The following is an 18363-nucleotide window of genomic DNA, read 5'->3' as shown; positions in this document are numbered from 1 at the left end:
CTTGGTATTTGAATGGTGGACAAACAAAGGGTTTCTCAGGTTGGCTGATTTGTGTGATCACCGGGGACTGTTTACCAGAGCCCAGTTAAAGGAGAAATATTCCCTCCCTGAGGGAGAGTACTATCGCTACGCTCAGATTTCTTATTTCGCAGCCTCCCTTAAGCGTAAGAGTGACATCAATACCTCCACACAAATGGAGTATCTCTGTCGTACGCTAGATAAACAAAAAAGCTATATATCCACCATCTATAATATACTACATGACGATGACACTAAATTATCATACATGCTACGCTGGGAGGAGGATTTGAATGAGAACTTAGACCGAGCTGATTGGAATTCTTTGGCACAGTTTAATTCTAGATCCATACTTAATACTTCCTTGAAGGTGTTTCTATGTTGTTTCTATGTTGGTACATGGTCCTGGTCAGGCTGGCGGCAGCGGTTCGCACTGCATCCCCCAACTGTTTCCGGGGATGCGGACAAGCGGGGCACTGTTCTCCACATCTGGTGGACTTGCTCGAAGGTTAGAGGGGGCATTAAAACACACCAAACGCCTTATAGCCTTTGTGTTCATGGCCGCTAAGATTGCTATAGCCCGTTCGTGGCGCACCCCTGTAGTGCCATTCGAGCTACTCAAGGCCAAACTGACCTGGATCATAATAAACGAACGGATGGTAGCGCTATTGAATGATAAGATGCAAATGTTTGACAAGACCTGGGACCCCTGGATTTATTTAGCCGGCCCCCCTTAGGGGGGGATCGGGCGATGTGGTCCCCTTAGATAGTGAGTTCTGTGGGGCCTACCCCACTGGGGGGTGCTGGACCTGGATGACGACCCTTCCCTTCCAGTCGCTATTGTTCTCTTCCCCCCTCCCCCCATTCCTTTCCTGCTACCTTTCTCTAATTTTCCATATTATCTGGACCTTTCTTTTCTGTCTTGCCTCTTCTTTCTTCCTTTCTCATTTCTTTTTTCTCTTTTCTTCTCCCTTTCAGTGCACTGATAGCTGGATACTGCCTCCCCTAGTTGAGTGTTATGTATTGGGGTCGGGGGCTGCCTCCTCCCGGGGGCGCAGTGTGTTCCCGTAGGGGCGCCGGGGGGGGGGGGGTCGGGCCCGGACCGCCTGACCTTTAGTGTTATAGAGCGGGGGCACTGTGTCCACCTTGATATGGTAGATGCCTTGCTGATTCTATTGCTAATGTTTTCTATTTTTCTGATTCCTGATTTTGCAGATATCTGTATATGCATCTTCATACCTCATGTTCTACATACGATGTACCGCTTTATAACTGTATGGTTGAGCCGAGTTGGCTCATTTTGCCCTGTTATGCCTTTTATAAAAACTCAATAAAAACCATTGAAAATTAAAGTAGTTTCAGGGATGCAACCCACGCATAATGATATTAAAAAAAGGTAACAGTTATAGAGTCAAACACATCTCAATTCTATAAAAGCTGATGCTGAAGGAAAATAAAGCTTACGTGATTTTGAATAACCCATCCTCAGTAGTGGCTGTAACTAAAAACAGGCTGGTCTACAACATGTCAGAGCTTCTTTACAGATATGGTCAGAGATGCAGGCCTTGTACTGGGGGCTTGCATTCCTTAACCCAGCCTTTTTAAACAAGGGTTCATCAGGGGTGCCTGGGCAAAACACCTAAAAATTGTTCCCAAATGTCCAAAAAATTTGGGAGGAAATGTACAAGGTCATAGATAAACACCTTTTTTCCAAGAGAGGCGCCACATTCAGGGAAAGGTAATGCCTATGAAGAGGCAACATGAATTTCTTGTGTTGCAGTATGCCAGCCTTTTTCAACCAGGGTTCCACGGCATCCTGAGGTGCCATCTGAGTTCTTTAGAGGTGTCAAAAACTGCCCCAAAATTGTGGAGAAAGATGGGGAGAAACTGAGGGAGAAGAGAAAAATTAGGAATAGTATTCAGTAATAGTGTGCAAAGGTGAAGGAATAAATCACCTCTAACTTTGCGTGTCCTACATGTGTTAAAACTGCTGCAATATGTAATACTAATTATTATTATAGTTTAGTGTTTTATATTTTAGAATGGGGTGCCTCCAGATAGTGCAGAATGTTAAAGGGTGCCTTAACTGAAGAAAATGTTGAAAAGCACTGCCTTAACCAGATGAGCTGTCTGATCACAAACTTTCTCAGATTCTACAGTCTCACAAAAAGGTTTTCTAACGTGTCTCTGTGGCATAGTTGATCATCCAATTTTCTATAGAGGAAAGAGAACAAAGCTATCCACCATGCATGTAGCTAGAATATCTCTTCTTGTCTTGTTGAGAAGGAGGCAATACGAGAACAAGCAGATGTCTTTACTTTTGTTTTATACTGTATGTATTTACAGTCCTAGGATCTGATTTCTTTCAGAATGTGCTAAATTCTGTCAAAGCACACAAAGAGCATCAGGAGAATGTTGTCAAGGAGAAAATGCAACAGGAAGAACAGCAAAATCTGCATGGGGAATCAGAGGAAAAAGATGTCAAGAAATTACAGACAGAATTGAAAGAGAAAACGGAAAAAGTACATTACATTGTTTTGTCTTTTTTGTCTATACTATATGGACTGTAGCAATAGGGCTTATTCACATATGTATTAGGCCCTGTATACAATGAAGAGCTGTGTGTTTATGTTTTTGTACTTGTAGCAAGGTGCATGCAGGCAGCCCATATTGATGAATAGAGGCACATTGCCGTATGGCCTCACGTACACAGCTATCATGCAGCTCACCGCAAGCACAAAAACATAAACACATGGCTTCTCAAAGAAATCAATAAAATCGTGAAAAAACCCTGTGCTATCTTCCCAATTAGACACAAGCTGCCAACACTACAATCGACATGGTAAATTGTGCATAAGTATACAATAAAAGTGCAGTGCTAAAATAATATATATACAATGAAGTATACATATATAAAAGTGAAAACATATGGCCATAAAATCATCTATCAAATATATATGGAAAATTCAATGGATAAGTCCATAATTCCTAAAATGTGTAGAGAAGACTGGAAACCAGGTGAAAAACCGAAGTGCTCTAATTTCAGTGGTCATCAGTGAGATGGAACCCGCCACCTATAATGGAGGTATAGGCTCTCACCAGAGAACATGGACCCAGGTACTGTATAGTAAGTGGGTCATACAGGCAAGATGATTCTCGTAGGTATATGGATTATGATGAAAGGGAATCTTCCATCATGCTGTATAATCACACATCTGGATATGATAGTTATGTCTCCAGGTTTTAGATCAGTATGTAAAACAAGCCAAAAGTTACGCACATAGTGCTATAGTTACTATAGTTATTACCAATTCACAGTCTGAAGGACAGCTAACTTTTAGAATGCGGCAAGGCCGCTGCTTCACTTTGCCACTAAGTGAAGATACTTTAAATGCTCCTGTGTAAATATTCTCTTCAGGGTTCTGAAACTGGCACCCCCTTTTCTCCCAATGCCTGTGTGCTGACACCCGTCTGCTGACCCTAGCTTCTGGAGTGGTCCCCTTCCTGGCAGACCCCTGGGCAAGTTCCTCTGTACTCACAGACACTGTTTTTCCAGAGTCACGGTTGCCTCCAAACTCCACTTGTCAGCATCCACTGGACCTCTGGGTTCAGCCACACCTTCAGGTTCACCAGGCCAACTGCCTGTGACCACCTTTAACAACTGCAGAAGGAGAGACAGCCATACCCTCCCTCTGGGACTTGGCTTCCCGCCCAAAGACCCCCTGCCACATGTGCCCTTGGCTTTTATAGCCTATCCCAGGATGCACCACTGTCTGTGCCAACCCACCTTTCACAACTGCAGAAGTAGAGACAGCCGTACCCTCCCTCTGGGACTTGGCTTCCCGCCCAAAGTCCCTCCGCCACTTGGCTTTTATAGCCTATCCAAGGATGCAGCACCACTGTCTGTGCCAACCCACTGGGACAGCTACAAAAGCCTGTGTGTCACTGGCTAGGTTTCCTCCACTGTCCAACAGGCCTCCCTCAGGCCAGATGAATCACACATGGACACATGCAACAGGCATAACTAATAATCAGGCTCCCCTGATAAGCAGACAGAGCAAACTATATTTCACCTGCCTAGCACCTATCTAGGGGGGTGCTACATGGACTTATTCATTTCATTTTCCATACATATTCGATAGATGATGTTATGACCATATTTTTTTTCACTTTTATATATGTATACTTCATTTTATATATATTATTTTAGCACTGCACTTTTATTGTAAACATTGCGCCTCACACTGTGCAGGACTGAACTCCCTACTACTCCAAAAAAAAAAAAAAAAACACATTTCACAATATACCTTATTTTCTGGTCCTTTGGGCAGCTTTTTTAACATCAACATTTTAAATATGTAACATTTAAATCCTAGCTATGTGTTTATTTTTCATCCCTTTTGCAAAATAATTATATTGCAATATTAGGAAGAGTACAATTTCTTTATTTTTTATTTTGTTTTCATATTTCAGAAGTAAACAATACAGGATTAGTCAAAATTAACCTGTTCAATCAATTTTTATTAATATTTTATTCTGTTTTTTAGATATCCACAATGTCTTCTGAAATCAAAATGTTGCGAGAAAAAAATGAATCTCTAATGAAAGGTTTGTACAAGCTTTAGCTTTGCTGGGGAAAAAAAAAAGACGTAGGAGGCCGGGAGCAGCCAAAATAGACTAGTGGCACGATCACATGAATCAGGAAGTGGACGGCTTTGAGTATATCTTTTGCTGCAAACAGTTATGTGTATGCATCGCTAAGTTCCAAAACACTTACCTCCAGATTCTGCTTTTACAATGGCGTTTCTCTTAAAGCAAAACTGTTTTTTAAGAGACCCTGTCGCCAGACCATTCACTTCAACAAAAGTCCATAAGATTTTACAGAATGTGCACTTTACTTTGAACCGTCACTCATGTGTCATGCTATAGTACCCCCCCCCCCCCCCTCACTATTACAGCGGTAGCTACAATAAAGTTATGTAGGGAGGTGAGAGGAGGAATGGAGAACCTGGGCCATCAAAGAGAGTAAAAACACACTCCCAAAAAGATGAGAGGGCTATGATGTGTAGGAAAGGAGGGGACTGTGCTAGGAAATTGACTCTCCTGGAGTAGTCACATTTTCAGTCAACTTCAAAAGCATAATGCAAGTGAATACAAAATAACCACTTAAAGTGATTGTAAAGTCTTGTTTTTTTTTTTTTTTTTTCAATAAAAATACCAACATGTTATACTTACCTGCTCTGTGCAATTGGTTTTGCACAGAGAATCCCTGATCTTCCTCTTCTCTGGTCCCTCTTTGGCTTTGCTGGCCCCTCCCTCCTGACGAGTGCCCCCACAGCAAGCACCTTGCTATGGGGGTACCCAAGCTGAATCACAGCTCCGTGTATCCATTCAGACACGGAGCAGTGGTTCGCCCCCGCCCCCTCTCTCTCCTGATTGGCTAGCTGACTTTGATTGACAGCAGCCGAAACCAATGGCGGAAGGGAATCCCGGATGGCTGAAACAGTCGTGGACATCGCTGGATCAAGATGGGGCACACATAAGCATCAGGGGGGGCTGCGGGCAACTGCTGCACACAGAAGGTTTTTTATCTTAATTCATAGAATGCATTAATTCATAGAATGCTAGCAGAGAAAGAAAGGTGACAGGCCAACCATGTATATAAAATATAAACCGTTGTAGTGTGGTACAGCACTCAAAAACAAACAGATGTCCTGTGTAAAGTGGCAAATAGTGCTAAATATGAATATGCAACATTCAAATAATTCAGATAGTGCCAAGGTATCTATCATTTTGCTAGCAGCAACACTGAAGTACCATATCGTTTTTCTCTTGCATGATTTCCACTGTATACTAAATAGCTCTGGCACTATATGAACGGATTCATACCAGGCCACATGCCTTCAACATGAGGGGGTGCTATGTTGATGGGGACAAGGGTAACTTTCCTATAACCCTGGGTTATGGTTGTGCAGGTCTGTTGGCAGGGGGCTTATCGGAGTCTGGAAGAACCCTTTACCAAAAGGGCCCCAGATCTCACCCCCCCCCCCCCCTAAGCAAATGAGTACCTACCTATTCACCAAAAAAGTGTCAAAAAGTAATAAAACCACATATACAGTGTTTGACATTTCCTTTATTAAAAAATAAAAAAACAATGTCCTCTGATGTAAATCTATTGTCAATCACAATGCCCGCCACACCTCCGACCCGAAAAAGAAAAAAAAAATTGCTCCGTCCACGCAAAGGCAAACTGCCGAATGGATGGCTTGCTGTTTGACAGTTCTAATATAGGTAAGGGCGGGGCCACCTGGTGAAGTCACCAGTTGGCACCAGCTCCCATGCGACGTCACCGACTTTTTCATTTACGGGTCTGCGGTGCGGTGGCGTCCTGATTGACGATGAATCTACATTGGGGGACACTGTTTTTTTATTATTTAATAAAGGAATTGTCAAAAACTCACTATTTGTATTACTTTGGGTAGGGGTACTACATGGGTACACATGGGTAGGGGTACTATGTACCCCATACTCATTCACATGGGGGGCAGGGGTCTGGGGGCCCCCTTGTTAAAGGGGGCTTCAAGATTTTGATTAGCCCCCTGCCCGCAGACCCCCACAACCGCAGACCAGGGTTGTTGGGAATTGACCCTTGTGCCCATCAACATCAACCCCCCTTCCCCTTGTTCCAAAGCACCCACCCTCCCCCCTTGTTGAGGGCATATGGCCTGGTATGGTTAAGAGGCAATCGTTCGACCCTCCCTTTCCTGGCCTGCCAGGTTGCATGCCCACATAAGGGTCTGGTATGCATTTTGGAGTTGACCCCACGCCATTTTTTAAAAAATTTTGAGTGTTTTTTTTTTAATACTATTTTTACCGGCAAATTTTATTGACAGCTGATGACTCATCGGTTGTTAGGAACGCTGCTGACGGCTTCCTGGGCCTGCTTCTTAATGAACAGCTTTTACTGTGCCCTGATTGGGAAAAGCTTTGCCCAATCAGGGCGCAGAATGCACTGTGCAGCGTGTACTACCGCCGAACACCCTGCCAATCTGGGTGTTCCCTGAATGGGGCGAACAGCCAATGTTTGGCCGGAACTCAAGTCATACAATTGCCTTGTACAACTTTCCTTTAGATTTACTAAAACCTTATAATATGAGGTCAAACCTAAACACTTTAAATTTTTATGCAACCAGGAAGGCCCTTGTACTACATACTTGAAGGTAAATCTAAAGTAAATTGAAGAAGAAAATTGTATAATCTATGGCCAGCCTTAGAGCTTCAGGTCAGTAACCTAAAACAAATATGTAAATTAGGAGTTCAGACTTATTTTGGGTCAGTGATTTAGAAAGATGTACTGGAAATGTTATAGTTTGTCCTTTCCTATCCTAATACTGATTAGTGGCTCCAAATTAATAACTACTGCAGTAGGCAATAGACACAAAAGAACCAAACATTATTAGTGCTGTGTGCACAATGAGTGCAATGTGTATTACATAAGCAAAGCATACAAAATGGAATACAATTTTATACAGAATTTATAATTTATTTCACAGCAGACTATCTAGACAGCTAGCATTTTCAGAATGAGGTCCACAAAGGCAGGCACCATATTTCTATTGGTTCTCACAGTGTGCCATTGGGTGGCACTGTGGTGTAGTGGTTAGCACTTTCATCTAGTAGCAAAAGGATCACTGGTTCAAATCTCAATCACAACATTATCTGCCTGGAGTTTGCATCTTCTCCCTGTGCCTGCATGGGTTTCCTCCCACACTCCAAAGAAATGCTCATAGGTTAATTGGATCCTGTCTAAATTTGCCCTAGTATGTGTGTGTATGAATGTGAGTTAGGGACCTTAGATTGTAAGCTCCTTGAGGGTAGGGACTGATGTGAATGTATATGTAAAGCACCAGTGCTATAGAAGTACCTGAAATAAATAAAATACGTTTGTTTTTGTTTATAACAATACTGATGTTGGTCTTTTAAATAGTACTAATACAACTTGATTGATAAAATTTGAGTACATAGAATAATATGTTTGCATAAAATTGATTTTGGTGAATTTTAGCCAGGCACTTGTTTGGTGTATTTGCACTTACATTGGTTAAGACAATGTGTATTGGCATTATGAAAGTTTTGTTTTCAAGCATTACTGCTTTGTCTGATGATTTTGGTCATTTTCTTTGCAGCTAAGCTGCGTTTCCAGCAACAGGTTCAGCAGATAAGGAGCATATCCCACCCAGGATGTGAAAAAGAGCCAAGAGACCCCAATGTACCACGCTTATCTAGAGATAGCAAAGGCTCTCATAAAGAGAACGAACTTGAATCAAACAGCCAAGGATCATCATCACCAGTGGCTGGAACTCCAACCCCAGAGGGATCCTGGGCAGGTTCTCAACAAAGCTCCAGATCTCCAACTCCTATAAACTCAAATAATACAACAGCTTCACCACAGAGACTTAACTTTCCTGGAACTATGGGCAGGAGCTGGAGGAATTCCATGGAAGGATCTTTACTAAGTCCAAGGAGTAATGCTGACAGTGAGGGTCCCCCCACTCCCAGAGCTTCCACGCTGCTCTCCCCAAGGCCCTATCAGCCTTGGAATAGTAAAACATTGCAAAAATTTGGAGAATCCTAACATCGCATAGACAATTAACTTATTCATAAATTTGCACATATTACAATTTGAGAGATATGCTTCCATTCATAACCCAGATACCTATTTTACTTACAAAAATATTCATACGATTTACCTTAAAAGTTTATTTTGTTTCCCAGTATAGCTGAAACAATCCCCCAAGACTTGTTTATTTTAAACTCTCTGAGCAGGGACATGGTAATTGAATCCTGTATGCTATATAATCGTAAAGCACTAATAAGAAAAGTAAATGCTGCAATATTTGAATGTGTATTTATATAATTACAGTGAGGCAGAGTGCAACTATGTGGTCAGTGTTATAAGCTATTTATGGCCATTCCTATGTCAGCCAGTATTAGCAGCAAGTGTTGCAACTGATCTAAGAATTGCATGTGAACACTGGACTGTGTAGGGTAAATGCATGCATGCACAAGAGCTGGAAGTGCCTTATATTGCTTACAGAGATTTTGCTATACTTTGGAAAATGTTTTGCATTTTGTGGAGAAAACACAATTATCTTCTCTAAGAGACATTTTTAACAGTTATTGAAATTGGGGAAAAAAGAAGACCACTGCTATCACTAGGATATACCTATCTACTTATCTATCTCTATCTGTCTATAAGGATACCTGCCAGGTTGCTTACTTACACTTTATTATAAAACAAATCAATCAAGCAAGCAATACTAAAAATACAATAATCTGACAGCCAGTTGCAACATAAATGTACTCACTTGGCTAAGCTATATTTATTTATGGATGTTAGTAATAAGCAGAGTAATTTCTGCTGAACTGATTGCGTAGCAAAATTACAGATTTCACTGGAGTTGAGAATTTTCAATTTTGCTCATTGAGATTTGCTTGACAAAAGTTTTTTTCTTTATTTAGAAGGTGTGGGCTTTTGGGGTGTATTTAGAACAGATTAGATTTTTTTCACAAAGTGTTATGTATACAGTATTTGTGTTTTTGTGGTGTGTATTTGATTGTTTTTTGTGTACTGTTTTTTTTTTTTATTTAACTTTTTAAATTGTCTGTTTTCCTTTCTGTAAAAGAATAAGGGTAATGGGGTTTTAAGACTAACACAATGCCAGGATAGCTAAAAGCAGCTTCCATGACCCTTAGGTGCCATTTAAAGACCATTGCACTCAGAAAAACTATCAAAATTTACTTTAATTTCACCTTCTTCATTGACCCCAATGCATGTCGCCAACATTTCTTAGGGAGATTAAAACTTTCAGTTAAACCACACTGTGCTTGAGTGCTTCCATCCGTACACTGCTTTCTCCAGTCTTGAACATAGATATCAGACCTTGTAGCCGCATAACATAAAAGACTAGCCGACAATAGCTTGCATGAGACCTGGAACGTTTATATGACAAACTCCCACAGAATATATACTACACAGGAGGACACCCCCCCCCCTGATCATATTACCCTAACAATACAAACTGTAGCCAGAAACATAATTAACATGTCCTAATTAACTAGTCAGTTAACTCAGCCTGGATGACTAGACTATTTGGCCCCCTACAACAGTGAATACAAAGGACACATTATTACAAGTATAAACACATCCCACTAGGGTTTGCTAGCAGAGACAATAGGTGTTCCAATTAACATGTAACCATGGCAACCACATCTAAGAAATGCCTTGATTAATAAAGGATTGCAGATGGCATGGCAACGGTCTACAACTGGCAATATGGCAAAGCTCATACAATGTCCCATTTGAAGTAATCCAAACCACATTCTCAGTGTCCATCATTTTCTAATAGACACAGGGTGACTTACACATAAGAGAGGCATGGGAAGCTGAAACAAGGGTTTCTCAACCTCTCCAAGGGAAGCTGAGTTCCACGGGCCCCCCACTCAAAATGACTCACGTCACACCGCCAAACACCCCAAACATCAGCTTGTCAAAGAAACAATAGCAAATACTACAATGGCAGCCAGCACTATTTCCTTAAGATCTCTTAGCCAGGAATTTGCATCTGACTGTAGATTGTTGCCTGATACAGCTGCAAACAGCTGAAAAAAGAATTTTTCTCATTTCTTTTTAGAAGAATGGGCAAGGGTTACATCTTCTGACTTTTTGTTGCTGCATATGCCATCCAGCCCCTTGATAGCTGCACCCTCAGTTTCTTTTATAGGCATCAAAGAGGCAAAAAGTAAGGGGAAATCCCCTCAGTGGGGTCACAGATAGACACAGAAACCTGAGAGAACTTAAGCCTAAATGCAGTCAAAATCACACACAGAAAAATTAGCACAAGGAACACAACTTGCAGTTAGTAGTACTGCCCTTGTGTTGATTCCTCTTCTGTTAGTGAAAATCTTTCTCTGTCCTGTCCCCCGCCATAATTTTCTGGTGCAGTCGGGGGTTAAATCAACTAAGGAGCTGATGAAACTTGTCAGACATGGCTTGGGGGCAACCAGGCTGTTTGAGTAATTAGACAAGGATTGAGCAGCTGGCCTTTGGCTCTGTTATGCATGCTGACCTAGCAATCCCAGCAGAACCCATCTAACCTGTAATATGTACAGAAGTGCCATATGTTTATCATGTTTGTGAGTATGTTTTCTCTTGAATAAATATCTTGGGTTTTATAAAATTATTGCAGTTTATAGTTTATTTCATTTTTAACAACCTTCGTCTGCAACGTGGGGAGGAGAGAGGGGAAGGGCAATGTGTTACAGAGAGCAGTCCGACCTACTGATTGTCTCAATTAAAAGAGCAAGTTATGCTGATCCCTAAAAGGAGAGACATATTGAGCTGGTGATTTATTGTCGTTGAGAAGTGGTGGAGGGACACTGAATCACTGGATTTACACTAAGTGTATGCAATTGACCCTTTTGAAGTGGATTGAAACGTGTATGGACACTATCACTGGGAGAATTTGAACTAAGAGTTTTATATGAGTTATATTACATAGTTATATAGTTAATTTGGTTGAAAAAAAAAACACTAGTCCATCCATTTCAACCAACATAGAAAAAAAAACACACGCATGCAAACACGCACGCACACACACACACACGCACGCACACACGCACACACGCACACACACAAATAGAAAACCTCCATATACACTATCCTATACCCACAGTTGATCCAGAGGAAGGCAAAAAAAAAGAAAACAATAAAGCATGATCCAATTTGCTCCAGTGGAGGAAAGAATTCCTTTCTGATCCCTCAAGACTCAGTTGGATTTTTCCTGGATCAACTTTGCCTATGAATATTACTATCCAGTTAAATGATGCATTTAGGAAAGAATCCAGAACTTTTTAAAAAAAATCTACTGAGCTGGCTAGAACCAGCTCATGAAGGAGTCTTTTCCACATCTCTTACTTTGAAGAAGTCTTTCCTTATTTGGAGATTAAATCTCTTTTCCTCCAGATGTAAAGAGTGCCCCCTTGTCCTCTGCGATGACCTTAAAGCGGAGTTCCACCCTAAAATGAAAGTTCCGTCCATATTCTTGCTCCGGGTCACCTGAAAAACAAATGGATAATCGCAATTTTTTTTTTTTTTTTACTTACATTGTTTAGAAGATAATATACTTACCTTACTTCCTCTTCTTCCCCTTGGCGGCCACGGCGAGTCGTCAATTCCTGGCTTGCAATGATTCCTGGGAGCTGAACGTCATCGCTCCCAGGAATCAATGCGCCTGCACCGTCCCCAACGTCAGTTCCGGTGCAGGCGCCGTCATACTATCACGTACCTGATCTGAGGCCGAGGTGCTGAGAGGGCTTCCCTTGTGGCTAAGTGCAAGGCACCCCTGGAGGTGGAGACGGGGAATGCTGTGCCCAAAGGAACAGGGGTCGCCAGCTGTGGCAAGCTCCGGTGAAGAGGTGACTGCTGTGGTAGTAGACACGTAGTGCATGCTGAAATGCAGGATGCCTTGAAGGTGACTGGAGGAGGTAGCCAGGCGTGCGACAAGAGCGAGGTCAAGATCAAGCCAAGGGGTCAAACACAGTTCATCAAGCAGTAGAGGAGTCCGTAGGAGCAAGCCGGGGGTCATACACGGGAACAGCAGACTGAAGCAGAGTAGGCAAACAAGCCGATGGTCGGAGCCAGGAGGAGAGACAAGACAGGTGAGACAAGCCGGGTCGGTAACAGGAAATCCAAGTAAACAGGAACAGGAACACAGGAAGCAGGAAACAGGAAGCTGAAGATCATCCAGCAACTAATGGCTGGAGCAGGCTGGTTTAAATAGGCCACTGGGCGTCGCTGCATTAGTGTGGGCAGAAGATCCAGCTCTCTTGTGGGAAGTTCCCTGACACATACCTTGCTAAACAGCTTCTGGGCATGCCCAGAAACTGTGCAGGGATGACGCTGCAGCCCCGGAAGTGACGGCAGGGCCGGCGCAGTGCATCGTGGGACCGAAGAGGATGGAAGAGGACGCAGAAGAGGATTGCGCTGGCTTCAAGCTGCCCACACCTGAGATGGCAGCGCTGGAGAAGACATTTTCAAGGTAAGTATTTCTTCTTGCAGGTAAGTGCAACCCGGGACAGTTCAGGGGCTATCCGTTGTGGAATGCACTAGCCCTGAATGTCCCGGGGGTATATTTATGTATTTTTTAAGCGGACATATTATGTGTTCAAGAAACTCATTTTGCAGCCTTCAAAAGTCCTACGTGCTCCAATCACAACTTCCCCCATGTTTTTCTCTCTTGCACAAGTGATAAAACAAAAGGAGTTTTGATTGCCGTACGAGATACAGTCAGTTTTCATCTCCATAGTTCCACCATTGATGAAAATGGAAGATTCATCATACTAACATGCGACATTAATTCCAAGCCATATACGATTTTGCTCCCTTTATGCTCCTAACGTCCACCAGATTCGATTTTTAAACAAGCTTTTCAAAAAAATACAACGTATTAAATACGGTAACATTCTCCTTTGCGTACCTGACCCACTCCTGGATGCTTCCAAAGGTCCTTCCAAGGGACACCACGAAATTGGTAGTCTGATCCACAAGGAAGACTTATTTGATGTCTGGAGATGTCACCATTCCAACGAGAGAGACTACACCTTCTTTTCCCCCAGATACAACTCGTACTCTCGGATAGACCTGTTCCTAACGGACAAATGGCTGCTCCAAAAGATTTCACAGTCACGTATATTTGATATCTCTTGGTCCGACCATGCACCCATCTTGATGTCCGTTTTTGATGGCCCAGAGGGTGGCAACCCCAACCTAGTTTGGCGATGCAACACAAAATTGTTACAAAATCCTGAATGTACTAAGAAGCTATCTGCTAATCTCACTGAATATTTTCGTTTTAACACCCCCTCTACTTCTGATGTATTTACTTTATGGAATGCTGTTAAGGCGTACATTAGGGGAATGTTGTTGCAACAGGGGGCTAAACTTAGGAGATGCTATAACTCTCGTCTTGAATCGCTCTTAGGTGCCATTCATACTCTAGATCAACAAAACAAACTGACACTGTCTACGTCGCATGCACAAACCCTTCTGCGACTAAGGGGGGAACTCCGTATCCATCTTATGCAGAAATACGACGTGCACCTTAGACGGTTATAACTCACAACGTATGCTAATGCCAACAGAGCTGGCAAGTATTTGGCTAACCGCTTGAAATCCGCCAGAATAAATACCTCATACACCCCTTGTCTAAACAAAAAATTCATAACCCCTAAGATATCACGGACCAGTTTGCTGATTATTATAGTGCCCTTTATAATTTAAAAGACGACACCTCCATGTCTCATCCTGTTGAATCCCAAATTTCCGATTTTCTGGCTAAACTTAACCTCCCTTCCTTGACCCCAGATCAATTACGAGTATTGAATGACCCTATTTCCGTGCAAGAAATCAGTAGAGTTATAGTGTCTCTCCCACAGGGTAAATCCCCAGGTCCTGATGGACTACCTAATGAGTACTATAAATCTTTTTCCATGCTCCTTACCCCCTATTTATCTTCGGTGTTTGCCAAACCGGGAAAAGACCCAACCATACCGGCTAATTTCAGACCCATATCCCTCTTAAACTCAGACGTCAAAATCTATGCAAAAATTATCGCCCTTAGATTATCAGACATCATCCCACTTTTGATTAAAAATGACCAACAAGGTTTTGTTAAGGGGAGGCAGCCTTTGGACGCAACAAGAAGAATTTTAAATGTGTTACATTGTGCAGAAACCCACCGAACGCCTTCTCAGTTGTTATCCCTTGACGCAGAGAAGGTGTTCGATAGGGTGGGATGGCAATACATGAACATGGTGCTTTCTCCTTTTGGGTTTTGTGGAAGGATCAAATCTGCTATAATGGCCTTATACCCCTGCCCCTCTGCTAGAGTGTACACGTCTGGCCTACTTTCTAAACTTTTCAAAATTTCCAATGGCACCCGACAGGGATGTCCACTTTCACCTACCATCTTCGACCTCATGATCGAGCCACTGGCCGAGTCCACTCGCAAACATCCCTCGATATCTGGATTCCAGGTCGGGGATGAGGATCATGTGGTCAGCCTTTTTGCTGACGATGTGATCCTCCTCCTGACCGAACCAGAAAAGTCCCTGCCTGCATTGACCAGTCTGCTGGATTCCTTTAGCCTTATATCATACTACAAAATTAATTATTCTAAATCCCTCATTCTTGACTTGGGAAAAACTCCTTGATTAAAACTAAACCTTTAGTCTTCTTACCCATTCACATTGGCGAAGGACGGTATCCCTTATTTGGGGATCACAGTGATTCCCAAATTACGTCTAATGGCCCGTGCAAATTATGAACCCCTGATAAATAACATTCACTCACAACTGAACAACATGACACGTTCCACCATTTCATGGGTGGGTAGAATAGCTGCATGCAAGATGTCTATCCTTCTGCAGATTCTGTATTTCTTTAGAGTTCTCCCTCTTCCTATTCCAAAAAAATATATTAGGACCCTTATAAAATCGCTGACCCAGTTTATTTAGTCATGCAAAAAACCAAGATGCGCAAGGAAAAACCTTATCTCCCACAAAAAAGTGGGAGGTATGGGACTTCCAGATCTTAATGACTACAGGTTAGCAGTCATCATAGACCAACTGGGTTACTGGTTTCAGACATCTGACAGGCCTCGTTGGGTTGAGATGGAGATGTCATTATGCAATGTTCCGGACCTGGCTTCCGTACTGTATATGGATTGTCTGGTGTCTGGCAACACTTCCTCTCTCTCTCTCCGCCCATGGAACCCTCCATATTAGCTTTGCGCCACCTCCTGACCAACGCCAAAGAGGAACCCCCTATTGATGTCCCCCCCCCCCCCCCCATACCAATACAAACATTGGAATCCAGAATACCTTTTCTATACACAAAGCCTTTACTTAATCACAAAATTAAATATATTCAGGACTTTTATTCCGATGGTGTTCCCCGCAAGTGGCCAGATAAGCAACGCCATTTCTCCCTTCCCCCCAAATTATATTTTATTTGTTTTCGCATTTCACAATATTTGTCAAAACACCCCCTACCTTCATTATGTGTCTTTCCTTCTATCCGGGCTTTTCTCACGGCTCCAACACATAAGAAAGGTGGAATCTCTCTTGTCTATCATGCTCTCCAATATAAGTCAGAATTTCAATTATCCGTAGCCATTCAAAAATGGAACACAGACTTGGACACACCATACTCACTGACAGACTGGCAACGGGCTGTTCAGTCCAACTATCATTTTTCTAAATGTGTAGGACACTGGGAAACAATGCTTAAACTGCTTCACAGTTGGCACTATACGCCATATAAACTTTCTAAGTTCTCGCCCTATCATTCTGACCAGTGTTGGAGACAATGTGGACAGGTGGGTAATCTGACTCATATTATGTGGGATTGCCCATGTTTAACGGGATATTGGAAATTAGTCTTTCAAATTATTTCTTCATTAACAGGGGTTATACAAAAACCCTCCATAGGCTTGGCTCTACTCAACCTTGGGATTGATAAGTTCCCATTATCCATGCGACAAGTTGTATGCCACATTTTATTAGCGGCTCGCCACAATATATTAATCAACTGGGGTACTCAAAATTCACTTAACTTATCTGATGTCAAATTAGCGGTCAATCGCAATCACTTGTTTGAGCGATTACTTGCAATTAACCAAGGCTCTTGTGCAGTCTTTGACGAAAGGTGGAAGATCTGGGTTACTTTTAGGCAAGGATTCTGGCAGGGTTCAGGAGCTGTGTGTTCGCTGTGGATCGCTTAATATAGCCCGTTGTTGCAGTGCGGCGGTATCACACGTCCATCCGCTCTGGATGCTGGCTCCGCCCCCCTATCTGGGTTACTTTTAGAGGGTAGAATTAATTGATTGCTTAGTTCATTATTCGGGAGACTATATCTTATCATGGTGCGAATTGGTTGGGAGACCGCCGCTCCCTCACCTCCCGTACAGTTAGTACCCATTGGGGGTGGGGGGGGGGTGATGGGAAGACGGAGGACTGACCAGAGCACTGCCTGCCATTCCAAGGGTCTACTCTATATCGGCAAGGTAATAATAAAATGTTTTCCATACTCACGTTTAACTGAGATAAATATACGGACTGTAGGGAGATACTGTATTGTACTTGATAACCTTATCCTGTGTATTAATGCCTGATGCACTAAAATGGAATTGTTCTTTTGATTTTGTTTGTGTGTATTGTGTGTGTTGGCTGTCTTGTAATGACAACCGATGCGGCTGAGAAGCCGCTCGGCTGTCATTCCAAGGAGCGGGTGGGGACGTTCCCCCCCCCCTCCTGCTGCCTTCCGCGGCTCACCCAGATCTCCTGTCCCACCGGTAGACCCGGGCATCCTACCTTCGCCGCCGCACCGCCGCCGTCTGACCGAGTCTCCATTTCTTTAAATTCGGCGGCGCCGAGTACCCGAAGTGATGTCATGTCATCTTCCGGGTACTGGCGGCGCCGAATTAAAAAACTTACAGCATTCAAAACAGCCAAACTTGGCGTTTTGAATGCTTTAAGTGCAGAGGAGGGGTTTGGGGTCTTTTAGACCCCCAGATCCCTCCACCACAGTACCTGTATTTTAATGTTCGAAAATCGGCCGATACCGATATCCGATGACTAAAATATGGGTATCGGTATCGGCGGTAAAAAAACGATATCAGTCCATCACTACTTTGTACTACATAGTTGAAGGTAAGTTCCAAGAAAATTGTACAGAAAACTGTAAGAAAATTGTATAATGCCTTAGGCTGGCCACAATAAAAGGCCACTCTAAAATGTGCAGTTTTATCACACAGCACAATACCACAGATGTCGCAAGTTTTGAGGGAGTGTGCAATGCAGGAATGTCCACCAGTGCTGTTGCCCATTCATTTCTCTACCATAGGCCATCTCCAAAGGCGTTTCAGAGAATTTGGCAGTACATCCAACCGGCCTCACATCCGCAGACCACGTGTAACCACACCAGCCCAGGACCTCCACATCCAGTATCTTCACCTCCAAGATTGTCCGAGACCAGCCACCCGGACAGCTGCTGCAACAATTTGGTTTGCACAACCAAAGAATTTCTGCACAAACTGTCAGAAACTGTCTCAGGGAAGCTCATTTGAATGCTCGTCATCATCATCGGGGTCTCAACCTGTCTGCAGTTCATCGTCGTAAACGACGTGAGTGGGCAAATGCTCACATTTGATGGCGTCTGGCACTTTGGATAGGTGTCCTGTTCACGGATGAATCCGGTTTTCATTGTACAGGGCAGATGGCAGA

At 42.9% G+C, this 18363-nt stretch overlaps 1 protein-coding gene across 2 annotated transcripts in view; it reads left to right on the top strand.

The window, feature by feature from the left end:
* The window catches only part of LOC309552066 (uncharacterized protein), a 126820-nt gene extending 117802 nt beyond the window's left edge, over positions 1–9018 (top strand). For both annotated transcript variants that reach the window (XM_082252834.1, XM_082252833.1), the window contains exons 28-30: positions 2388–2540; positions 4566–4626; positions 8205–9018. In XM_082252834.1, the coding sequence (XP_082108960.1) occupies positions 2388–2540; positions 4566–4626; positions 8205–8653 (663 nt within the window). In that variant the 3' untranslated portion in view covers positions 8654–9018. The remainder of the gene's footprint in view (positions 1–2387; positions 2541–4565; positions 4627–8204) is intronic.
* The last annotated feature ends 9345 nt before the right edge of the window (positions 9019–18363 follow it).

The sequence above is a fragment of the Pelophylax lessonae genome (assembly GCF_965119305.1).
Source record: "Pelophylax lessonae genome assembly, chromosome: 4".
Classification (NCBI taxonomy): Eukaryota; Metazoa; Chordata; class Amphibia; order Anura; family Ranidae; genus Pelophylax; species Pelophylax lessonae.
This window is presented reverse-complemented; position numbering and strand designations above follow the sequence as displayed.